This window comes from Zonotrichia leucophrys, chromosome 1 (genome assembly GCF_028769735.1).
Source record: "Zonotrichia leucophrys gambelii isolate GWCS_2022_RI chromosome 1, RI_Zleu_2.0, whole genome shotgun sequence".
Lineage (NCBI taxonomy): Eukaryota > Metazoa > Chordata > Aves > Passeriformes > Passerellidae > Zonotrichia > Zonotrichia leucophrys.
In genome coordinates, this window is record NC_088169.1 from 39069264 (window position 1) to 39096560 (window position 27297).

The 27297-nt window shown below is 35.9% G+C and overlaps 1 protein-coding gene across 3 annotated transcripts in view; it reads right to left on the bottom strand.

Annotated features, from left to right (window-relative positions):
- The window catches only part of ITGBL1 (integrin subunit beta like 1), a 125156-nt gene that overhangs the window by 58708 nt on the left and 39151 nt on the right, over positions 1–27297 (bottom strand). For all 3 annotated transcript variants that reach the window (XM_064718338.1, XM_064718258.1, XM_064718409.1), the window contains 4 exons: positions 10742–10888; positions 8886–9008; positions 7020–7160; positions 4169–4309 (listed from right to left, as the gene is read on the bottom strand). In XM_064718338.1, coding sequence (XP_064574408.1) covers positions 4169–4309; positions 7020–7160; positions 8886–9008; positions 10742–10888 — 552 coding nt within the window. The remainder of the gene's footprint in view (positions 1–4168; positions 4310–7019; positions 7161–8885; positions 9009–10741; positions 10889–27297) is intronic.

Consider the following 27297-nt stretch of genomic DNA (forward strand, 5'->3'; position numbering starts at 1 on the left):
TTATACCTACTTTTGTTTCTGAAAATAGCACTGTCTACCATTCCATTTGAGCCATATTTCCCTTCCTGTTTTTTTCCTTAAGGGATGTTTAGCCACTCAGCACATGATCTAATGCAAAAGGGTGGAATAGAGATTAAAAATACACATTTTACCACCATTTGGAAATGTGGAATGTCATAAGGCAATATTTAATTTATTTTTATGTTGTTTTCTACCATGGTTGGAGCATATTCTCTAAGAAATATATCAATACCATCCTTTATCTACTTGCAATCAACATGATCCACTAGAGGCAATCATCGTCTCATAAATTCCAAGCCTCAAACCAGTGTCTTCTACTAAACAGTGAAATACAAATAATAAAGTTTTGAAATATTGGCCATTCTCATTTCAGTAGGACAATTAGATATGTTGTTTGGTATCTTACAGCATGTCTGAGACTATTCCCTGTGCATATATTTCCTTCATATAAAACAAACATATGCAATTTGTCTTGAGCTTTTCTCAAGAAAAACTAAAAAAAAAAAAGATAATTGTCCTTCTCTCTCTTTATGCTCTTTGCAAAAATCATTGAGATTCTGGCAATGCAAAATGTTCCTAAGAAAAGTCTGAGAATCAGCAAAAAAAAATTCCTTGCCATAAAATCAATTATCTATTTTCATGAGCTCAGACAGCAGTTTAGATCTCTCACAATTTTCACACAGTCGTCATTCATTGGACACATGACCAAAGCATTGCTCCAATGTCCATTTTTCTATCCATGTTCTTCTTGAAAACCATAGTAACAGAGGTTTATATCTCTTTTTAACCATATTTGCCCTTTAGTACCAATTTATAAAACATATTTGTTTATTAGCTCACAAGGAGAAAATGGGAGGAAGCAGCCATTCTAGGAGTCATCAGATTACTTCCCAAAATGCAAGTCTTATTAATTGCACAAAATAACTAATGTAAAGAAAAGTTGTTTTCCTTGAAAAGCATTACAGGCTTCCTCTTGTTTAGAGGATGAGTTTAGATTAGATTACAAGGAAGAAATTCTTTACTGTGGGGATGGTGAGGCTCTGGAACAAGCTGCCTGGATGCCCACCCCTGGAAATATTCAAGGGATGCCTGGATGGGGATTTGAGCAACCCAGTCTACTGGAGGGTATCCCTGCAGAGGAGGAGTCCCTGGTAGTGGTTGAAACGACATGATTTTTAAGGTTTCTTCCAACACAAATCATTCTCTGATCCCATAATTCTTTCCTTTGCCTTCATGTGTACCTGCTGACAGGTTATGAATGGGATTTATGATCCCTGACCCAGAGAGATACTTATGGGAGGATTAGGTACTTTCATACAATAGTTTCTTTGTTAAAGCCACAGCAAAAGAACTAATGAAATGTGTGACCAGACAAATTTTCTTAATGGAAGCATGTTTTCTTTCTGTGTCAATTCATGACAGATATTATCTCTTTAAATGAACATGATCACTTTAATGTCAAGAAGACTTCTGAAAGACAATAGTTCAGGAACATTCTGAATGGCACTTCAGTTGTTAAAAGAAGGCATCCAGTAGTCAGTACTATATACTGTGAAATAAAGTCACCTCAAGCCATATGAAGCTTCTGCAGGGAGCTGCCCTCGTGTGATATTAAATCCTCACATCAGGGCTGTCAATTCCTGTTATTTGTATTTTATTGAATAAACATAGAATTTCATTCAGTCACAGTGAAGCTCTTTACACGAAAACAGGATTTCCTATCATTTCTCCATGCTACTCAGGACGAAGTGGTTCCCTGTCTCTACCTATTAGGTAGGCAGAACAAGACAAGAAAATTTTGTATAATCTCTTTTTGATGAAGGTTTTAAGAGAGATGGATTATTTTCCCTAATCTAACTAATCACTCTTGGATTTATCCCAAATCAATTTACAAATAATTGTGAGAAACAATGAGGTTATTTTTCAGATACACCTAATGTATGTACACTTCATGCAACGAATACTTATTTCATATAAGCAATTAAAAAACCTGTCCCACTACAGTTCCTCTGCTAAATCTTTTATTTAATTGCAGATTCTGCCTGACTACTACAATAAACCAAAATTAAAACTTATGCATCTTTTCTATTTCTGAAACAGGACGAAACAGCAGGACTAGAAGATATTGTTAACACTGCTTCATGTGCAAATGGATTTTTTTGCAAATCTATTTTAGGAAAGTATACTTGGATGGCCAGCTAAAACTAAATTAGGATTTTCTAAAACATAATGGAAAGGAAATGCATAAAAATAATTAGTACTAAAATTTTTGATGAGGAGATGGAAAAACAAAATCATACTTGAGTTTTAGTCACTTCAAGAAGGCCATATGAGTCCTTCCTTTCATATCTAAGTTTTCTTCATTTACAATTATGTCTGTGTAACAAAGACCAATGTACCAGTCCTTAATCCAATGCCAAATGGCAAAGTCTTCCCCCAGTCTTATTTGTAACTGTCTGTACTTTCTTACAACCATTACCATCCTGGGCAGCAGCAGCTGCAAATGCAATATTGTCCAGGAAAGGGGAGTTCAAGCATGACTTTTTCAGTTTCACAGCACTAGTTGTAGATGACAAGGTTTGATTTAATTTAATTAGGTTTGAAACTCTTGTGTTCACTATTAACTATAGAATACATTTACCTTGTTGATTTGTAGCTTTGCATTCCTTAGCTGATGCTGATATTTTGATCAGTCCCTGTGTGCTAGAATCCCTGACAGCAACACAGTGATACATTCAAAAACTGACAACCAACTCAATCTTCCTGCTGCTCTCATGACTTCGTGACTGCACACATCTCTACATCATTCCAGTTTATTCATTAAATAAACCCTTAAATAAACATATAGTACCTGCAAGTGGTTGAACAGTAACTAGTAAATTAAGTCACTGAAGGTTTTTGGAAAAGCTTCTTTTCCCCCCATTTTATTACCTAGTGATTCCTCTAAATTTATTGAAAACAAAACAAAACAACCCAAGCCAAAACAACAACAACAAAAAAAAAAACACCAAAAAAAGCCAAAACGCACACAAAAAAAGCCCCACAACTGTTGAGAAACATTTCACTTTTTAAACAGGCAAAGAAAAGGCTGAACATTTTATGTATCACGCTGGTTTCAGCTTTCTTTCTCTTTTACAGACAACTCCAATCATCTTTCTGTGGGACACATCTCACTCTAGGAATAGGATGAAATTATACCACATCATTATTGTCCTTGATGTGACTGCATTCTTCCTGTTATTAATTAGGCCAGACCATATTTCTACAGGATGCATTGAAGCTGACAACCTCCAATCTGTAAAGTCCCTTTGAAATCACATTCATTTGCTTTTGCAGAATTCCTGTGTGTACAAACTGCATGCTGTGTGTTGAACTAAGTCCTTCTCTCCTGCCTAGTATTAGTATCATTATTAGTATCCACAAAAAATTGCATGCAAGGTCTCTCTCAGAATCTCAGCCTTTGTTAGCTGATACATGGAACATCTAAACAGCAAAGCCATGGTTGGATGGATGGATGGATGGATGTAAACTGTTTTGATATGATGCTCTTAAGTCCAAGCAGAAGAAAAAGGAAGATGGATGTGTCTAAGATGTACAGTCTGGGATACAGCTACAGAAGTGCAGCTAGCTGGGCCACATATTCATATTTTTCAAGTATTGATGCTCTACTTGGTCTCATGTCAATTTGTATTCTCAGGGGACTGTTTTTCATTGACTCATTTATTTACTCTTCCTTTAATTTCTTCTTCTTGATTATCATCTATCTCTCTGTCATACAAAATGAAATAACAAACACAGTCTGATCTAATGAACTTTCAAATTCAAATTTTCCCCAAAAAGGATACACCTATATTTTAAATTTTCAACCATTATCCAATTCACATTAGGTTACACTGAACACAAGGATATTAGAAGAAACTAAAAGATTCTTCTTAAAATAATCTAATTTCTACAGAATTTTGTTACATGGCATGGAAAAAAATACATAATTATGTCTTTAATTTAAAAAGCCCCCTCCTGCCCCCCAAGCTTGGTATATTTTAAAATAGGAAAATGAGAACTGGAGCACTAGGGAAGAGGAAGATCAGACCAGTTGGAAGGTATTTTATAAAACTACACCTAAGTCCCCTTTACACACAAACCTTACCTGAACAGAAGTCATCAGAATATCTATCATACACTGCTTTGCAGTTTCTTTCATCACACTCACAAGTATCTCCATGAATATCGCCCCAGTCACCAGTTGGGTCCACATCATGGCATGTACATTCCCCACATACACAAGTGCCTAAAAATGTAAAAAAAAAAAAGAATATACAATTAAAAAAAAAGAGATAGAAGATGAACTGTGTAATTTAGAGAACAACACTTTGATTACAGGAATTTACACTTGTGAATTTTCAGCTCTCACAGAAATGCAATTTGAAAGCTGCAAGTGATAATCTTGAGTGTGTGGTCATCTTCTATAATTTGTAACCTTCTATGGTTATTAAGTAGCAATACTTTAAACAAAACAATTGGCTTCCTGTTCATGTTTTTTTTGCTGTTGAGCCTTGCTAGGAGTCAACAAGAAATGTAGCTCACAGAACAGTTGTACATCCTTGACATCAACAGTAATTTGCCCTGTCAGTAATGACAATAAAAATCAATTCTGTTTAAATGACTTGGGCTTGGGCACAAGGGATAATTAATGGTTGTTAAAGCATAAACATTTAAACTACAAGAGAATCCAAATTAACACAGCTGAAAATGTCTAGGAAGTCATTCTTTACCTAAGAAGAACAGCAGCACAGATCTACATGAAAGGATATTCCTCCACCTTCCCAAGTCAATATTCAGGGCCACACCCTGTTGCTTATAATAAGAACAAATGTGAATAACAGAAAACAAATTTGCATATTTTACTAATATGCATAGAATATGAACCCTACTCATTTAGGAAAATCTGAGCAAAAACCCCCAATCAACAACAACAACTTTCCTTATTCAGAAATCCAAATACGCTTTAGGGCAACACACTCACTGCATTTTTTGAGATGCTAACAGGCTCATAAAAGCAGCCTGACCTTACTGAATGCATGCAGTTCATTTCTTGCAGAGTGGTTTCACCTTCTGCTACTCTGCCAACACATTTGTCATCGTATTTAGGTTATTCTAAACAATATAATGTGTTTGAGGACAACAGGACAGGATGACTAAACAGTACACTTAGATATGAGCACATTCTCTAATAAAAGGAGGAGGTTTACACAACCCAGCATGCATGACTTGAGCAGAAAGAGCTACAGCCCTATATAATGCTAAGAACCCTGAGATAGCCCTCAAGAAACTTGTGCCTAATTTTTTATACATTCACAATTTAGTGGCATTACTAAAGAAGAGAAAAACCATCCAACCAACCAAACCAGGAAACACCTCTGGAGAGTGATTAATCCTCCCAGAAACAACTTCAAATTAAATTAGATCAGCTGTCCTGGATGTCAGAATGCAGAACATAATCTCATCAAAGTTTAAAAATCTAAATTTTCACATGTGGTCTAAACTGTTTGGCTAGTAGTGCAGGGGAAAAGATAAGAACATCTTAGCACTGAAGAAGGGTGGGTAGCAAGGTTAGCCTCAATATTTGATTTTTAGAACGCTCAAGACTGGCAAGATGAACTGTACTTATATCACAAGATGTATAAACACAGAAAACTGGGTAAGTAGGACTAAATAAAAAAAAAGCAGAAATAAAAAGCAGAAATAAAAAGCAGAAATAAAAAGCAGAAATACTTTGCTGGAAAGCAACTTCACATTGTCAGAAGCCTACAAAACTCTTATGAAGATAAAATCACAACTAAATGAGAGGCCAAAGGCATAAAAGTATCACACAAATATACCTTTGCATTGGAGGTTGCAGCTACTCAGAGCATCAGCTATGCTATTCACATAATTTCTCCTATTGCAATGCCAGTTTAAAGAAATAATCACACATTAAAATTTCAAATTTGATTAAAAGCTTGCTTTGACGAGAAATTCTTTGCCAAGAAATTACTTTCTCAGTGCAAAGAAAACCTGATATGATGACACTTTGATACCTATTATTTCCAGAACTACACAAAAATTTTATGCTGAAGTCTCGAGACTAAATGAACCTACATGATCTCTGTATTTCAGCCAAACTTTCAATTTGAGCCTAATTACAAGAAGAGAGGTTTCTAAATGCTCTCAGGATGATTGGATGTTCACAATACAGCAGGTTTTGCCAGCAGAAATGCTTTTAAGAGAAGTATCTATGTGACTCTTGCTTATGTACTACTATAATTATTCTGGTTTATTGCCAAAAGAACATACTATTTTTTAACTCCTTGGTCACAGCAGCCAGTGAAAAGCAACCTTATTTTGTGTTTGTTTTTTTTCCCAAAATGGCAAAATTAGACAGAAGTACAAAGTAAAATTCAAATTCCAAAACTGCGTGCAGATAAAACCTTATGTAGTTAGAAAAACTGTGTGAAGTCCATACATTCCACAGCATTGTTACTGAATGCTTCACAGGTGTTTTTTTGATTGTAGTGGAAATTAAATGCTTTGTGTTTTCATTTTCCCCATTTCATTGTGAGTCTTAAGTCTTCTTTAAGAATGAATTGACATACAGTTCTGTGACCTTACAGCACCAATCTGCTTAAAGTCAAAAATCTGGTAATATTTATTTTGCAAGGCAGGTCTCTTACCAAAACAAATATGTACTAAATAACACATTATCCTGCTCAGTCTTATTACAAAAATAAAGAATGAGAACAACTTGAGTTTACTCAATCAAGAAGTAGATGTGAATATGTGTAAGTTTATACCTAAACACAGGTAACTACCCAGTTGGAAGTGTATATCCAGAGCTGAAATAGGTGAGAAAAGTAGAAACTCCCAGCAAGCACAATCTATGTCCTACTGTACAGAATGCATAGAGTGAAATAAAAGCCAACTATATAAACATCTCTAGAAGGTCCATGCAAATGACACACCTCTGTTGCTGCAGATTTTGCCATCTGGAGATGTGCATCTCTTCTTGATCTCCCAGGGGGTGATGTCACACTGGAATTCACATTTATCTCCATGCCAACCAGCCTCACAGTAACAGTTTCCACAGTAACACTTTCCATGGCCTTAAACCAAAACAAATTTTGTACAGTGAGAAAGAGGCAAGTTTTTAAAAGGCATTAACTATTTCACTGTTTTGATCTTTTCTTTTAAAAACTTTTACCACTAGATTCAGAATAGAAACAATTTATAGTCCATGTATGAATACATAAAATCAGACAAAAGATATCTAAACTGCACTTTTCCCCTCTATTTTAGAGCTGGTTTTCCTTTAATCATAGATTAAATCTAATCAATAAACACTAACTGACAACATAATTGTTATACTTTTAATTTATTTTTTTTTTACTTTATGGACAAATTTTGAAGACTGTAATCATTAAAATTTAAGTACAGCTTTACACATCAAGGTAGGACACATACTTGGCATGTCTAATAACACATTATGTGTTCTTGACTCCTCAACTAGTTGCAGTAAAGACATCTTGATTTATTACACACCAACATGTTGTATATAGCTTCCCTTCTTCTTCCCCTCTGTCAAGAAGATGTTTGAACATGGCTAAACCAGTTCATTAAGGAAAATTATTTTCAAAATTAATCTTTCAGATGTTCATTTAACAATACATACATATCCCAAAAAAGATGACTGCATCATTCAAGTCTGGGTGAAATCAGCTCCAGAATATTTTCATCTGCTAAGGTGTGCACATGTGCCATGGGCTTCACAGCACAAAGTTTTTAAATTAAGTAGTTGCAATTCTTACTAATCTAAGAGCTCCTGAATCTGGACTTCAGAGGACCATTCTGCATACTCTCATTTAAAATCCCTACTTAATCCCAGGATTTAAAAAAATAAAAGTTCTTTTTGCCTTCAAAGGCCCTTAAACAAATAGAATTTATTTTGCTGTCTGTGTAAGGACAAGACAGAGAAAGATTTGCCAGAAGTACTCTCTCTCTTCAGAAACACACACACGCACAGGACGCACTACCACCAGATATGAATAGTCTAGGAGCAGACTGGAACACTCTTGTGGGCATATGGACAAAATCTGCAAGTGTGTAGCTTGAACAATGTTTGCAGCACCTTCCAGCTCAAAGACAAGCCTCCTTCTCAACACAGGCAACAGCATTTATAATGCCATAAATGGTGTGTATTGCACAATACTTGACTGCAGGTTCCTGCTTTAGAATGACATGAAAGAACAGTTTGAATTTTGGTTGCTTTTCTGTCTATCAGCAGAGTTAATTTCATCTTATTTTTTTGCCTTTCCTATCATAGATGAAATTCATTATTCATTCATTTCTCTTCTTATCTTCCTGATTCTGAGTTATCATCCTACATTTATTCCTGATATTTTTAATTTTTGCTTCCTTGACAAAATTCCTAATAATCTATGTTCTGGTTTGTTTTTTGGGTTTTTTTTTTTCATATGTTCTCCATTCTGCTCTCTCTTATCTGTGTCACAAAGCATTCACATTCTTCATATATATTCTACTGAAGACAGACACACTAAGCTATGAATTACCTTAGCGATTTATCATGTACAATTCTCTTTGCAGTTCTTCCAAAAAGAGGAGAATGTCACAGGATTTATTCATTCCTTAACCTTATGGTTAGCTCATTTTTACATCTGAAATTTGCACTTAGAATTTGCAGTGTGAAGTCTTGCAAATAGAGGTACTTTTATTTTAAGCCATACATTTCGTAAAGATATTTTGTAGAACCATTCAATTAAATAATAGCTTGTATTCATCTTCACTTTTCTTGTGCTCATTAAGATACATACCTGTACAAATCTCTCCTGTTTCATCATCAATGCATTCTCTGTCATCACATTCACAAAATTTGCCATATACCAGTCCATTTTCTTCTGAGTTAGCACATTGGCACCTGCCACACTGACATGTGCCTGTAAACATTTAAGAGACATTACCCAATGACTGCAGATTATAGAAACTATGAGTTTCATTAGTATGTCAGAGATGCTACATATTTTATTTCTGAGAAGGCTGATATCTAAAGATCATCCACACAAAGACAGACATAGAAACTATCCATATCAACAAAAAGCCTAATCTTAGCTGTGTTTCTAAGCCTAATCTTAGCTGTGATAGAGCATTCAAGTGCCATTGAAGTGTAAAGCTGTTTTTTTCACAGTATAAACCACACAAAATAAAACAAAACCAAAAAACCAAACAAGCAAAAAAAAAACCCACCAAAAAACTTTCTGACATAATGAAAAGCCAGAGCACTCAGGCAATCCAGCAAAGGATGCAAATGGATTTGCAAACAGATCTCTCTTGTATCACGCCTCATCATGTCACAAATTTGCTCCCAGACTTCAATGACAATGTTAGTAGCAGATCAAAAAGCAGTCCCACCAACACAAAATACAGCCCATCAAAGTTAGCCAAACTCCCTAGTCAGTCTCATTGAATTCCTGTCCTGTTTAATACCAGCAAAAGCAAAACCATTTATTCTTCTCATGATGCCACAAACAATTCCCCCTTAGCTACTTAGAGTGTCTGTTATGTTCATTTTCCTGTGAAGACTGGGGCCACTTCTAACCAAGGAAAGAAAGAGGCTCTTTTTTAAGAGGTTTGACTAAGTATAGTGAGATATACTTATTTTTGAAAGTCAGTTTCTCATTTAGCTATCTCTCATGGCTCTCTCGATAGCAAGTTTCACACATCTGTTATTAGACATTAAGTGTATCATTTACTCAGTGTGCTGCATGCTAATAGTTTTATGTTAAACTGTTTTCTTACCCTGTTCTACCTTCTAACAAGTCCCACAAATCCTTGGGATTTTTTGCTCATGTCAGCAACTAACTTGTGAGAAATTTACTTGTATGAAAATGTGTGGATTCCAACAGAAATTAAAGACCAGCAATGGTGAGCAAAAGTGGCATTCTTAAAACATTTTTCCACTTGGAGGTCAATGTAATGGAAAAACCAGAAGGCAATTTCTGGTCTCAAAGCTTAATTGGTAGAAAATGCCCTTTAAAATGGTACCATTCTTCAATAAAGTCTTCTAAAATGCCATTTGGTTTTCCTCTGAATTTTTTTTTTTCAAGGAAAAAACTTTTTAAGTTAGGATGTTTATGAAACTAAACAATTAGAGTATAGATTGTTACCAAATCAGACTAGTGAAGATGGAAATGCTCCTTTAAATGTATCAACATATTTTCTACAACTGATTTTAATAATCACAGGTACAATTCAAAAGTGTCTCAAAAAATTGCACAGCTTATTAATGTCCAGGAAAAATTTGCAAATGCCATTTATTTGCAAATGCCATTTCTGGATTCTGTAAACACAAACACTTGATAGAAGTCACATCACTTCCAGTGTTAATGCCATTGCAACAACATTCTAATGAGGAAAATAAATTGCGCAGTTGCAGTTGCATCAACTCACAACAGCTGTGAATAAATCAGAGTACTATAGTAGGTGTTCCTCATCAGTGTACATTATATGCACAGAAATAAGCCTATGGGAAAATTAAACATCTGAGTACACCTGCAGTTACTCTGAATCTCTTGAAGCATACTATACAAAAGTACTAGTTAGAAATCACAGTGATTCTCAAGATAACACTGGGAGAGCACTAATTACTAAAAAGCAACAAAAGACATCTTACCTGCACCAGAACAGATGATATCTTGAGAATTCTTGCACATTTCATTGCTTTTCTTCCTTGTAAGATTGCAAGTAGTTGGATACTGACAAGCTTCACCGTACCATCCTTCATCACATTTGCACTTCCCACAGTCACACTTTCCATGGCCTAGCAAAGGAAGGAAAGAGTGTGTCAAGACCCTTCTTTCCTCATTCAGAAAGTGGTATTTCCTTATCCAGCTTTTAAAATAGATTCCATCAATTACATCTTTAAATGAACATGACTAACAGATTAACTTAACAGAGTTCATATGCAATTAAAAATAGCAGGGAGACAGCCAGCACATGGCTCTACCAAGGGCAAGGCCTGACCAACTTGTGCCATTCTATGATGGAGTGACTACATCAGTGGACAAGGGAAGAGCCACAGATATCATTTATCTGAACTTCGGTAGAGCATTAGACAGAGTTGCCCACAACATCCTTCTCTAAACTGGAGAGAGATAGATTTGGTGGGTGAGGTGTTAGGTGCACAAGGACTTGGTTGGGGGTCACACTGAGAGGCCTGGAGGACACCACAGACAGGGGGAGTCCCTCAGGGGTCTGTACTGTGACCAGTGTTATTGATTATCTTCCTAATGACACAGACAAAGGGATCAAATGCACCCTCAGCAAATTTGGAGATGTCACCAAGCTGAGTGGGGCAGCTGACACCCCTGAAGAATGTGATGCCATCCAGAGGGACATGGACAGGCTCAAGAAGAAGGTCCCTTGGAATCTCATGTGGATTAACAAGATCAAGTGCAAGGTGCTGCACCTGGGCTGGGGCAACTCCCAGTATCAACACAGGCTGGGGGATGAACAGACCAGGAGCAGCCCTGCCCAGAAGGACTTGGGGGCACTGGTGGATGAGAGGTTGGACAATTTTCACTATTTATGTTGCATACAAAGTATCATTTTTTACACTAACTCCAGGAGCAAACTTTCAGTACTTCATTCTGTAACATTCCTATACAATTTTAGGTAGTAAATGTGAAAACAATTGCATCTCTTTCAAAACAGAATTAAATTTTAAAATACATATCTTTTAAATATCTATCCAATTTACATAATATTCCCATCCTATCAATGCATCTTAAAACCAGAATCTAATTGCAGTCTATTTTAAATACATCTATTCCCCTGGTTAGAGTCAGCTGCCTGAAAAATACAAGCCCAGTCTGCTGCCAGTAAGAAGGAGTTTAAATAATTATTATAAATGACAATTTTAATTAGAAAAAAATTATTTTGTTGCTCAAGAAAACTTTGCTTGCCTTCCAACATGGTTCTAAGACAAGATACAGTTCAATAGCTGCAAAAAACATAAATCAAAACCATAAGAGAACATGTTAATTAATGATTTAAAACATGAGTTGCCATCTTAAAAATTGCTGAATAACTCTCCATTGGTAAAGTAAAAGGAAAAAAAGGACATAAAATACAGAATAAAACCTACTCCAGTGACTATTCTGCTTCACTGACAGACAACAGCATAAAGCCAATCCAGAAAGTGGTGGTAAATCCTAGGGTAGCTTACAAAAATGTAAAGGAAAAACATATCCATTTTCCTTCCTTTGAAGGATTGCTTGTCACTATGACTTTGCATTCTCTATGTTAGGCACTATTGTGATTTAACAGTTTGATGTCTGCTGGTGAAGAAAAGATATTCTAATAAAAGTAGGACTCATTTTCCCATTCCCATGTCTAAATGACAGAGTAAGGCAGAAATCACTCTGTATCAATTATTACCAATGGTCCAGCAGCACTAACCTCTCTCAGTAAGAGATGCCCTAATCTAACGCATGATGCATGAAGGAAATGAATAATTTCATTTAAAATGCAACACAGTTTGTTCAAAGAAAATGAAAAAAATATTCTGATGAAAGAGGTTATGCAGAGGAGTTATTTAACAAGAAAACACCAAAAATCAAAAATTAATAAAATTTTGAGACGTAATGGAAGATCATTTGCATGCAACTGAAAGAAACTGTCAGGAATCTAACTAGCATGAATTTGTAAGATTGCACACATGATTTTCACCTTTACCATCCCTTAAAATATACTAATTTTGCCATTTGGATTTTTTTAAATTGTAAAGCAATGGCAATATTCTGCACAAAAATCGGGTTGAAAGGACTATATTGAAGTGTAGAAGGCTATAACTTCCTGCCATAACTTGTGTATCTTGCTGCATTTTCCCTGCCACATGGATAATGCAATTGATCTGCAAGTCAGTTTGACATACAAATCCCCTTCTTGCTTATTTCCCACACCACATGTACCAATATTACTGCCTTCCTCAAGACAAAAATAATGATGTGAGGAAGTATAAACCAAGTATGCAATAAATTGTAAGAAAATTATAAAAAGCACAGAAGTTAACTACTGGGTAAGATAAAAAAACCTTTTCTTTAAGAGAGGTTTTTGTAGGATCCCATTTGTTGTGTATAAATTTCTGCATTATTTAGAAAACATATAATTTTATGAAATAGTAAATAAGGAGTAGCTATCACTATGAAAGCTGTGAGGTGAGATTGCAATTTCCCAAAAAATAAATTTAGTAGACCCAGTTATTTGAGGATGTGACAAAGAACATGAGAAAAGTGAAGTATAAGACCTCACTAAATAGACAAAGTGCTGGTCAAGAAAGCTGTATCTTAAAGTGATGACACATTCATTCCATTTTTTAAAAAAATAACTGCAGCACAAATAAATGCTAAACAAAAATCAGAACTCCACCAAAAATCATCACCAACAAAACATCAACAAAAAAGGAAAAATAAAAAGGAAGACTCAAGAAAATGCAATAATTCCTTTAAGAAAAAGACTGTCTGAAGACTGTGAAAAACCTGCAGTTTCAAACATTGAGAGAAACATTTTATAACAAAGAGCTCCATTTCTAACTAGATGAGCAGTCACCTCAGAGGATATCTGGAATATGCAGAAAGCTTTTAGGGTGTAATATAAAATTAATATGTGAGGAAAACTGTCAGATGTCAGAAAATATATGAAGAAAGTGAGAACAGAAAATGTTAGGCAAGGTCAGATCTTGCAAAATTCCAAGTACTAAAATGCACTTTCATCATCCAAATAAAAAGAAAACAGGAAAAAAGAGTAGCTTCGCCAAGCAGAAAAAACCAGTTAAGATTAAAGACAATTTACAGGCAGTCCAAAACAAAACTAATACTGGGATGTTGACTACCAGTAGCAAACGCAGTGTGGCTAACGACATGCTCTCTGGCAATGAAAATTACTCATCCAAGATGAGAAGAAAACAAAGACATAAAACTATTTTTAAGGAAGTGTCTGCATCAAGAGGGCAATACTCCATAACCTCCATTTGAGAGTACTTAAAATACTTGTACATGAAAGGGCAGTTCAGCAACAAAGACTATTAATGAATCTATCAGGCTGGCAATCAAGGATCTGAAAAATAAAACCTAGCTTTTATTTCTTTTAAGTAAAAGGAGTGCACGTGATCCAGACAACTTTAAAAAAATGCCTGTTACCTCCTGAGTTGTGCCAGGATTTGAAATAAACTATGAAGCATTGCAAAGCTACAGTCACTGAAGTAATGAAAATGGAATATAATGAATAACAGCTTTACCCCAAAATAGACTATCATTATGCCAAAATAACCTGGCATATCTTTTTTGAGATAATGAATATTCTAAGAAAAGGAGCATAAGAAATCCATGTGATAGGATCATATGTGTTGGACACAATGCCTCCCATGAAAGGAAAAAATATTCTGGAAAAAATGCTCTAGAAATGCCAAAGAATCACAGCACAGTTTAAAGGGAGGAAACAATATTAGCACAAAAAGGCATATTACTGGAATAGAAGATGTCTAGCTAAGTTTCAAATTATGCTTTTGGAACTCTGTGTGTTTTACTGATAAAGAAATTCAGATAATACAAACAACATTTGGCAATAATAAGCCTGTAAACCCTCACTAAAGAGGTGAAGAGGTAAGATCATACAAAAATAACTGGACTGACAACCTGAAGGACCGAAATAGTAAAACCTGAAGGACCGAAATAGTAAAAGTGGATTGAAACTGGAAATAGAGGCACAGAATTACAAACTAGGGGCAAGGAAGTGATGCTACAGTCTAATGCGACCCCAGCTGGAAACAGCAAGAAGAATGTGACTGCATGTTGACATCAGCTCTGGAAACATGGTGTGACTAAGCCTTCAGCTGACAAGTATCTGAGATGTACCCATTGGGGATATATCACCAGGGACAGGAAGTGGCAACAAATCTGCATTTGAAATTATTCACACAATGCATAGGATGTGGTCCTGAGCCCAGTTTATCCTTGAAAACTGCCATTAGGTCTCTAAACTTTGGAAGACTAAGTCAAGTTACCCAGGGAAAACATCTGCAGAATTTTTGTCACTTGCAAAGTCACAATTGGTTGGGAATTAAAATATCTGAGCAGAAAGATGGTAATTAAAACCATAAACATTTGGCTCTGATCACATACTTTTCTACTTAGACCCTTGACCTCAACCTAAATGCCTTCTAAAATATTTTTCTACTATATACACAAGCATGCCTACAGGTCCAAGAGCAAAGACACAGAGGTAAAATCTCTGATAAAAAGATCTGAATGCACATCTGTATAGAACATATTCAGGGCATCGATTTGGAAGCCTGCTTTTGCTGAGCTCTGTGTGCAATCCATCATGAGAGACAGGCACTTCTGCAGAGTGACTCAGGCCCTGTGTGGGCTGAACAGACCTCAGAGGTTGTCTGTCTTTTTTCACTAAACTGCTGGGAAGCTGGGACTTGGGAGTTTGACGCATCATTAAATAGCTTTGCATGAAAATACAGATTATTCCTTTATGTTCTTTTGCTTCACTTATCTATACAATATTCAATGTCAGGGTTTAAATATTCTGACACATTTTGAATATAAAAAGGAGCATGATGTCAGCTTAGTTACAGGTTGAACTGCTTTGCTTTATGAAAACAATTGTATTAAATAATTATTGGATGGACCAGAAACTAAGTTTGAGCATTGCTTTGGTTTTTATGGGTCAGCAGAAATTGCATCATTCAGCAGTGCTATTGGGTTTTGTGTGCATCTTTCTGGAAAAGATTCTCTCCATGTTTGTACCTGTTTTCTTTAATATTTTTTATTACATTACATTCACTGTGACTGAAATTTGCTACATCCTTGTGCTTAAACTTTGCATAGGCAATGAAATCAGTCAAAACAAACTACTTGGTTTGTCACCTCCCATGCTCTTCCTAAGAGCATGTGTGAATGTATGCATGTTTATCTGCCATGACTATCTTTTCTACAGAGCAGTGGTGGGGCACAAAAATGTAGACTCCTTAACAGAAAGAAAAAATAAGAAAAGACTGGTCTTCAAGACCTTAAATTGAAAAAAAAAGGTGACTAGGTTTAACACCCATATCTTTAATTTTCTGGATAACCTCTGCCACACAAAAACATCACCAGAAGTCCAAGTGATGAGCTTAAAAATTCTTCTTTATAAAGAAAATATTGATAATTGATTTTGTCATAGAATTTTTGGTAAGGATAAACATCTTGGTACTTCAGAGCTTTCAGATGTTTTGTGCAAGTAGAGGTAGGTAGTTTAAAAACAAACAGCCCAATGAAACAACATGCTACCTTTGAAATTACAGTCACTATTTTTCTCAGCACGACTAATAGAGTCCTCTCAGTCTAGAATGAACTGTGAAACTATTGTCATGTGATTATTAAACTGCTAAAGCTTTTAAATAAATTCTTGCCTCATTGAGTAAACACAACTGGAAATACTGCCTTTGGAATAATACCTATTTATGTGGTTGTGCCACATTAGTTATAGCAAAGTAATCCTCACATCAAACGATGTGTCATACTTGAGTGCAGAGATCCAGGCTGTTTGGCCAGACACTAAAATATACTCAGATGTCCTTGCTGCCACATGTTTTTGATAGCAAAAGCCCAATTATTCTATGTAAGAACACAATCGAGGGCAGTTCTCATCTTAAAATTGTAATGGAATCAATTTTATACAGGCAGGTGAGATGCTTATGCTAAGATAAGGATTTCTCTCTCAAGCATGAAGTTAGTCATCAGAAGAAAATCAGCAGCTGGAATGATAAATGAATTGGGCACATTACTATGCATTTTTGGCAACCCCTGAATGATTTCTGAAGTGCTTTTTAAATCTGAAAAACCTAATTCATTAAATGGGTGAAGAAATAGGAAGAATTTTTTGTTCTGGATTCCAAATTCTGATTGAGTTATTAGACAGGAAGGAAGGATAATTCCATTGTAAGAGTAGAAAATGTTGGAAAAAAATTAAAACTTTTTTTTCATTTTCAGCCTAGACCAGCACAATGAGGATGTTTTTAATATTTCTTTCCAAATGGATACCTTTCTTTCCAGTAGTAAGTGAAATAGATTGTGCTACTTTGCACCAATGAAAAGCTAGTTAAAACAATTCAGATTACACCAAGATAGTATTTGCAAAATGGACTACTCATCTAACTGCATTTGAGATTCTCAGTAACTTGTGACTTGAACTCAGATGAGGCATTTTTCTGAATCTCCTTTTTTAAATATTGTTAGAGTTGCAGTTTTAAGGGGGAAAAAATAATAATAAGTTTGTATCATTACTTTTTTCTCCATCTCAGTATATTTAATTAATCTCTTTTTAGGGTTGGGGTCCTGGTTGTCTGTGTTGCATTGCCTCCAACAAAAGCCAGGTCTTCTTGACACTGGGGTTTTCACAAGAATACTGCCTCCTCCTTCACATCACAACCACTTGTTATTCTCCTTGTGCTGATAGGATGAGGTTAAACTATGGATTGACCAAGAGGACTAGAATTTAGAAACAATGCTCAAAAACTCCAGGAGGAAATTTCAAGGGAAAAGCAGCCTGATGATAACAGAACATCTCAAGCTTAACTGAGCTCCTTTATCAACAAGCCACAGTCCTGATAAGTATTTCCTCAGAGATTTTAAAAGCAACACAGGAGGAGAGACCTTTAAGGATGAAAAGAAATTTAACCTTATCTCCCTCTCAAAAGGCTATTAAAAATGAAAGGAAAACTCACTACATTGGAACTTAGATGCTCTCACATTAAACCAATTTATCCACGTTTATTTAAGGTGTCCAGACCTTGGAGTAGCCCAGAGTAAGAGAGAAAACCACTGAGCACTGGGCTATGGGGAGCCTGAGAGACTGAGTGACACAGAAGAGCACACAAGGTCTGTAGCACAGTTTGCCTCTCAATGCTCTGCAGTGATTGGATTCCACACACACATTTAAGTTTATCTGAAATGGATTTTTGGAGTTAAAATGAAAACTGATGACAAACCATCTCAATCTAGTTATTACTGTAAGCATCTTGATAATGAAAACTTCATAAATGTTGTTAAATCCTAACTCCAACAGAGGTATGGATTAAACCAAAACAAATGACTGTAGGAACTTCTATAGAAAAGCAAAAAAAATTCCACTTGCACTTGTGCCATGTGTTGGAGGGATCACTTAGGACAGTGTTTTAGTAAACAAATATCAAATAGTGTTCTAAAATGAAAAAATCAATCAGAACCTGCATTAAAATAGAGAAATTACCAGAGATAAGTGTGAGGGCATGACTGCTGATGGTATTTAATTTTCAGGTTATTAATCAACTAGACACAGTGTCTATTTCTAGTATACATACTCTAAAGTATTTACAGCAATAAAATCTTTGTTCCATGTTGACTTGTGTCAGTGTGAATTCAGGAGTTTATAAATCTTCTAATCATCTCAGAATACAAATTGTGCAAATAAGCTAATCTAAAAGTACTATTGCTAAATTTGGAGAGAAAAAGTATTACCATTTGCAGAACAGTATTTTAAGAAAGCACTTAAAATTTAAATCAACGTCATACAGGACAAGTATTAGATAAAGACATAATAAGAATCTATGGATCAGACAAAAAAATACCTTAAAATCAGTATCTTTAAAAACTAAAATAGATTAGAAAATTAAACTGAAATTTTAAAAAAAATTAAAAATAAAATTTTAAAAATTGCTCCATCTGGAAAGTCTGAATACTCTCCACTACTTAGACTATAGTTATCTTTCTTTGCCCAAAGAGGTCATCATGAATGATTTTATTTAGTCTTGGAATTTAAAACTATATTTACTGACAATTGCAATTCCACTGACAAGATTAGAAACTAAATTAAAGGAATGCTTACAAAAGATTTTTATTGCATATACTGGTCATAGTACTTTTTAATTTTTATATATGCTACTCTAATCCTATATTTCAGAATTTCAGAGCAACCGTTTCCGAAAGAGGTGAGGAAGAATTTTCACTCTTTTACACGGTCTACTACTTCATGTAAATGTTTGAATTTTTCCCCTCTCAACCGTCTGTCTCAGCATGAAACGGATAAAGGTGAGATTGTTTCCTGCACTCTTAAAATCTCTCAGCACATAACTCTTTGTGTCAGGTTATACAATTGTGTAGCCCTTTCTATGTTTCCATCCTACTTCTGTTTAAATGCCTAATGAGGTATTAGAAACTAACGTTTTCAGCAAGTAAATGCCAAAAAAAGCATAATGTCTAATAATTATTTTAAGAATTCCTTTTGATATCAAAGAACTCCAAATGACATTAGAAAAAAAGGTTTTGGAAGTTAATTTCATGAAAAATTCTAAAATAGTTTTTTCATCATGGTTTAGAAAAAAAAAATAAAAAGTAAGCAAGAGATAAAAGTTTTCCAAACATTTCTATTCCAATTTCATTGTCTGCAGTTGCAATACATGGCAGGGGTAATGCATACTTTTAGTACTCAGAGTGCTGGACAGTGCTCTGAGACCAAACAGTCTTTCACATAGCTTGAGTCTTTTACTTGAAGTATATAAAAAAACCCACAGCTGTATTTGTAAAAAAACCTCTGTATATTATTACAACACATGTGTAGTTAGTATTAAAAAGTTTGTGCCTATCTGTACATAAACATACCTCAAGAAACAAAGACAACCCACATTCCTCTGCCTGTAGTAAGAATGTCCAAAATACAAGAAAGCATAAATTTCACTGCTGATCAGTGACATCTCTTTTTCCCCTCTTGGCTATGGATTCAAATTCCCTGTACAGTGAACTGACTCAATGAAAATCAATTGGATATTTTGAATGATAAAAATGAAGGAAAGCAACACTTAGCTGAACCAGCTCCAGTTTGTTATCCTGGAGGTGGCACAAGTTGATATCATTTTAAATGTGACTCATGCTGTTTAGACAGATGATATAAATATCTCAGGGAGACAGAGATAAATTAGTTTTATCCATCAAAACAGTCTAGACTCAAGGTTTCCATTAATAATTCAATTCTTCTGTGAAAGATTTCCTACTTATTTTTAACCAAACGGTTTCTCATTTTTTTTTTGAAGATCAAAAATAATCAACTTTTAAGTAAGAAGATCTTTAAATAGGCAGAGTAAGTATTTCTTAGCTTTTTTAGAGGACTGCTTTTCCATATATTACTGTCCCAGTGTAGACTTTTGCACAGATACTGCACATGTCAAACAAAATTATACCTGAGAGATGAACAACTCCTTTTCATAAGATAACTTTCAGAGAAGTTACCCCTTGTGGGATGGGGGAGAGAATGGGATTGGAAGAAGTGAGAAAACTCGTGGGTTGAGGTAAAGACTGTTTAATAGGCAAAGTAAAAGCTGTGCACACAAACAAGGCAAAACAAGGAATTCATTCACCACTTCCCATTGGCAGGCAGGTGTTCAGCCATCCTCAGGAAAGCTGCTCTGCATCACACATGACGGTGATTTGGGAAGAGAAACGCCATCATTCTGAACATCCCTCCTTCTTTCCCAAGCTACCTATGCTGAGCATGACACCACACAGGATATGCCCATGGTCAGCTGGGGTCAGCTATCCAGATCCAGCTCCTTGTGGGGTGAGAGGCAGAAAAAGCCTTGACTCTGTGCAAGCGCTGCTCAGCAACAGCTGAAACATCCCTGTGCTGTCAACACTGTTTGCAGCACAGATACAAAACACAGCCACATACCAACTACTGTAAGGAAAATCATCTGCACAAAAGCAAAAAAGCCAGTACAAGCCCATTTCCTGAGTCCCGTCAGTTTGGTGTGTGCTTCAGGTTGACTAACAAACATTGTCCCAGATACCTTCCACTGGCTCCTTCCATGGTCTGGGCTACACATAACATTTTAGGATGTGTAAATCTAAAAGAGATGAACTGAATCTGACTGAAGGACAATTTCTGGCTCCCTGTGAGATTAAAAATATCACCATCTCCCTATGAAAACCCTACAAATGCTTCAGGGTTTTTTATTTTAAAAAAGGGCACATACATTTATTAAAAACCGTGCCTCCAAATGCCTGGGTCATTAATACTTAAGATACAGCTAAAGATGGTAGGGCTAAAATATACCTTGTTAAATTCATACCAAATTTTACCAGTGTATTCAATCACTGAGGGGAAAAAAATAAATCAGAAAGTTATTTAGGAGTAAAGTTATGCTATACACATTACACATTCAAAATGAATGCAGCTGGTACTGCTGTTTACATCCAGCACAGGTTGACACCACAAACTTGCTTCAAGGACTGGCTGAGCTCAATTAGCTGTATAACATTTCATTTGCTGCATATTAAATAAGTGGCCACCTGTGTGGCTTTGCCTTTTTCTTCAAGTTCTCATGTGAACATCCTTTTGTTTGACAGTCAAAATGACTCTCAATGGTTACCTCAGAGAATATCCTATAAGAGGCGTGAAGGCCACCACAATGGTGAACCTCAGTGCAGACAGAATTCAGGCAGCCTGACAGGCCTTGATTAGAAGCCCTTCTGATGCTGCACAACTTAAAGAGAGGTAAGGTCTCTTCTGTTCCTTTTTTTCCTTCTTGTGTTATCACCAATTAAAGATAGCAATAAAAGCTATTTTAAACAACACCTTATGGAGTCTGAGAGCCTTTATTACTAGGATTAACAACAAGGTCTAGCATAGGCGAGTTACAATTCCCTTGAGCATTCTCTAATGAAATCCCAGATATTCCACCATTTCTGGGTCTCTGTTGGTCAACAAAGTCCACATTAAACAGGCCAGTTACAGAAACGTTACATGGAACAAGCCAGGTGGGTAAGACAGTGCCCAAGAGTACAAAAGTGAGTCAAGTACTGTTTACAGTATGGCAAACCTAGTGGCAAAAGGGTCAAAATTACAAGCTGGGCACAATTCTGAGCTGCACACAAGAAAACCTACACCTAGTTAAAGCCAATGCACTGAACAAGGCCTGTTTGATGACTGTGTAGCAAACACTGAGTTAGAAGCTAAAACTTTATGCTTTATCTCCTCTGCATAGTGAGCTGGAGGGCACAAAAGGGGACATGTCCTTGCAAAACAACTACAAGCCTCCTACAATTACTACACTTTAAAGAAATCTAATGGTTTTTAAATGGTGCTTTTACATATGTAGGAAATTAAGGGATTGCACATTCCTCCTATTGCTCAAGATCATAAAAATAATTAATCATGCTCCTTAGAATTATGTCTGGTAGGATATCTGGCCCATTTATCTTCAAACAATGTAGACACACACGACACAGAAAACAAATTGGAAAGAGCAGCTGGTCACAGATTTAAATTGTTAAATACCACCTAGTAATCCCTGAAATTGAGTCACTAATGTCTCCAAAACTTGTTAGCATATGGGGAAGACTCATTACAAAATAAGAGGTGTATAAAACCAGAGTATTCAAGCTTGCACTAACATTTAAAAACAAACAGAGCATTGCACATAGTTTCAATAGACCATTAGTAGAGGAAAAACATGGGTGCCTCAAAATCTCACTTTAGAAAGTTTTGAAAATATCTGACACATATAAGGGTTATACCTCAACATTCCAATGAAGATCATGGATCAAATTTAAATACAATTCTGAGTAAAGTTGTGCCTGCATTTATCTCCTGCCAAATGTTAAACAAATGCTCCTCAGTACTTGTTTTGGCTATACTTTTCCCCCACTGTACAGCTAGGTACTAGGTCTTTCTTCCCTTGCTTTTTGAATACTAATAATCTCTCAGCACTAAAACTTCTCCCTATGCTTTTAGAAAAGATATTTGTGAAGTTTTATCCTGTTCAGAGATTGCAGTGTTTTCTTTATCAGTTTCAAGAAGAATTTGAAGTTCAGCAACAAAAAGATGGATCTTGCTTCCTAGAACATGCCTCAGGTTGATAGTTTTTCTACAGTCCAGCCAAACCTGCTGCAGCACCTGTTTTTATCACATTCTTCAAAGTACAGACTTACCAATCTACCAAGCTGTGCACTAGCTCCTCAGTGAAATTAAACAGACTTCACTTCCCACAACATGGTATAGGGTATTTGACAAATTTAATTCCTGAGATAACAGAGGCTAAAATATATTGCAATTTCAGTGTCTTCAAGAAAAGGTCAGGTCTGGATTGGAAGCACCCTCACTCATATTCTTCAATATTCCTCATCCAGTGACTTGAGCCTGTCAGAAGGAAGGCTCACCAAGTGGAATAATAGGGGGACTGGTAAGAAATCAGGCATTCAAAATATGATTCTTTAGGAATACATTGCACTTTCTTTATAAGTAGGAAGACTGCCAGAGAGAAGGAGGTGGCAGGGATGAAAAAAAGTTTACTTTTTTCCAGATGTGCCACAGAATCACAGAATATTCTGAGTTGGAAGGGACTGACAAGAATCATCCAAGTCCAGCTCCTGGCCCTGCACAGGAGTACCACAAGAGTCACACCCTGTGCCTGACAGCATTGTCCAAATGCTTCTGGAACTCTGTCAGGATGGTGCAGTGACCACTGCCCTGGGAGCCTGTCCCAGTGAAGATACTCTCTGGGTGAAGATATTTTTGGCATATCCCCTCACACATCTTCATACCATCCCCTCAAGTCCTGTCACTTCTCACTACAAGGATCAGCACCCGCCCCTCCTCTCCCCATCATGATGAAGTTGCAACTGCAGTGAGGTCTTCCCTCAGTCTCCTCTTTTCCAGCCTGAAGAAAACAAATTACCTCAGCTACTCCTTGTATTGATTTCCCTACAGGCCCTTCTCTGGACACTTTCTAATAGCTTTATATAAATAATTTATTTAAAGTAATATGATTATATAATAATAGATAAGATAGATGGATAGATAGATAATTTATTTTGAGACAATTATGAAAGCACTACAGCCAGTGGCTCCAACAAGCAGCTTGCTTTGATTTAGAGTTTATGCCTGGAGAAAAGTCTTTACTAGGATATAACATATTCTTGCTTTTAGACCCTTAGACATTTCCCAGATAAGATGATCATTTTCAGAAACCTCTTATATTTTGTGAAATATATATTAGAACTGATTTCTTCAGTTGCCTTTTTGAAAACTTTCCGTACAGTTCATGGCACCTCACAGTTCTGCACAGCACAGTCTGAAAAACAACGTAGGCATATTAGTAAGAGAGAGAGGTTACTAACTTAGGTGCCTTGGGTACACCACCATAATTGGATGTGTGAACGTGCTCAGACAACTTCAGAAAAGGCTTTTGCGGAGTAGGAGCTATTATATTACTTATTCTTCTCATCAAAAGCAACACAAAAACCTCCTTGCCCAGAGAAACAGTGAGAAAATAGCTGGCAGGTGGGAACAGAGCTCCAACTGTGAGAGTATGCACAGATTACCATCCTTTTAAACAAAGAGTAATCAGCACAGTATTATACCTTTCAAAAATACCAGAGACTGCAATTCATGGCAAACTGAAATCAACTCTATTTCTTGGTTCAAAATAAATCAGGGAAATCTTCTCAATTAAAAGAACATAATGGACAGGAGGTGAACTGATTGTTTTATTTGCTTTTAAAACATTGTTCCACATTCTTAGTGTAGAAAGATTATTTCTAGGTGTGGGTGGTATAATTGGAGCTTCTCAGTCTCTTTATGTTGTTATTCTCCTCACTGCACATTTAAATGTAGTGGTAATAAGTAATGAATTTAGAAAAAAAAAACCCAAACAATTGAGTGACATTTCCCATTCCTTACAAAGTTGAAGCTCAAAGTTCTGAAGTCATTTCAGGTGAAATCCTGAATTCTTTTAATTTCAGATATTTATGTAGTACTCTTACCATATAATCTTAGCATATCACAATCAATTACTAGGTACTTGTGTGGACATTTACATTCACAGAAACTGTGGTGAAAACAATTGCCCAGTTTTTATAGATATGGAATAGAACATAGTGGAGACATGTAAAACAAGTGAGTTTAGCTAATGTCCCCAAGGTATTCAAGGTAAGCCAGTCACTGCCTTTACACTCAGACTACAGAAGTCAGTGGGCTTGTCTCTACTCTTTGCACTGGGTATTTTCTTCTTAGAGAGTAGGCAGCCAGGAAAGAATGAAAGAACATACAGAATGAGAAGGATACAGAAGAGACTGGCCTGATGAAGTCAATGGCAAAATTCACATTGAAACCAGACATGATCAAATCAATCTCTAGTTTAATCACTCTTGCTCATGACAGAGGTGTCCTCTCATCTAATGAAACCACCAGAGGATCTTCAAAAGCTCAATCACAGCAGCAAGAAAGGAAGGCTGTTCTAACAAAGGATGCTAGGTACCTTTTGATAACAAATCTCTTACATGCACAAAAAAAAAATGGGTAGATTCTCTGTCACATTTCAAAAGATAAAATTCCCAAAAACTTTTGTTGCAATAAATGAAAAAAAGAAGAGGGGGAAAAAACCCCCTCTAAAATTACAGATTCTCTAAACAAGAATTTCATTGCTCTTCTGAGTTTGAGGTGAAGAGAATGAACATTTTAAAGGACACAACAGGAAAAAAAAAGAGCAAAACACAAAGTTTCACCAAGCTGTCTTGATAATAGAAGAGCAATTTATTTTTTTTATTCCCTAGGAATTCTACACTTTTGAGAAAGTGTAACATTTTGAGGAAGAAGGTGGGAGTAAAAGGCTTAGAAACTAAAAGGAGCAAGCATGGACAGTTCAGAAATCAAGAATAAAAACAAGCTAATTTTCCTTCCAACTGAGACAAGCTAATAGAAACACAACACATACTGAACTCCTAATTTTTCTGTCCATGATGGTTATTCATGCCTCTTCAAGCCTGACATAATCACAAAGCCATTCCGGCTACCCTAAGACCTTGACTAGTCAGTGAATTAAATGGTTTATTAATAGAATTTTTAAAAAGAGACAAAAAGAATTAACTAGGGAAAAGGCATTACTAAAGTCACAAAACCCAAAAATAATGCAATTAATAACAGTTAAAATAGGACTTCGAAAAACAAGAACAGCTCCAAGTACCTCTGTTCTCCTTTTGGGGAGCACAGCTTTGTTTCCCAGAGCTCCCCCAATACACAGCCCTGACTAGCTTTCATACTCTGTGGAAAATCAATTATCACAGAAATTAATAATGTCTGTTTACTATGGATATGTTAGTTGCTTTGAGAAGCAGATCAATTTGAAAGATAGATTAGACAAGGACAACAAATTCATGCCAATACTGAAACTTATGAATATGGATTAAGTTAAGACTGACTATGATGGCTTACACAAAAAAGTGTACACAAATACAAGATCAAAATAAGTACTTTGAAAACAGTACTTGAAATTTTAAAAGCTAAGATGAACATATTTCTTCTTAATAAATTAAGTCAAGGCTTGTTCACAGGAAAAAAAGACAAAGGGCAAAAGTATAGGCTGAAGGGAGAATGCAAAATACTGTGGAGGAGAGGAAGGGATAGGAACCAGGTGAAAACATCAATTGCTTTAAACGGCTGTGGCAGTAGGGGTAGGCAGAAGACAGCATTAAATAGAACACGCGTAAAGAACCTAGAAGCAAGTGAAGAAGAAATTAGAGTCTGAGGAAATGAAAAAAGAAACCAAGGAGAGAAGAAGAGGCAGCATCAGGTGAGTAGAAAAGACTGTTATATAATGTGGACCACAGATAATAAAACAATGTGACTGAAGTGAGGATTCAGAAGAAATAAAAGAAGGGAAGGTGAGGAAATATAGACAATCATTAAAACATATACTCAAAATAAAGACATGAAAGAAGAAGGAAGAAAGCAGTGACATGGAAAATGCACAGGAAAAAAAAACACAAAAAATTCTTGGCAGAAAGAATCAACCTTGTCAGTCAAAAGGATGAGATTTGATCACATCAAGAAACAATCCAGGCCTTGCAGAAGATATTCCCAAACAGAATGCAATTTCTCTAAAGGAAATGCCTTTATAAGAAGAAGAATTAACAAATCAATAGAAGAACTGTTTAATTTTCTTGCCATTAGTTCAAATTCATGTTCTCTGCAAAGAATGTGTGAATGACAATCACTGAGCAAAGCAGAAGCTCATTCAAAATACAGTTGCCAATCAAAGCTACAAAGCTACAATATGAATTCAGCTGGGGTCTTCGGTAGATATCTACAATATAGAGGAGCACAACAAAAAACCAAGTTGGATCATAATGAAATAAAGTGTTATTTTTTATT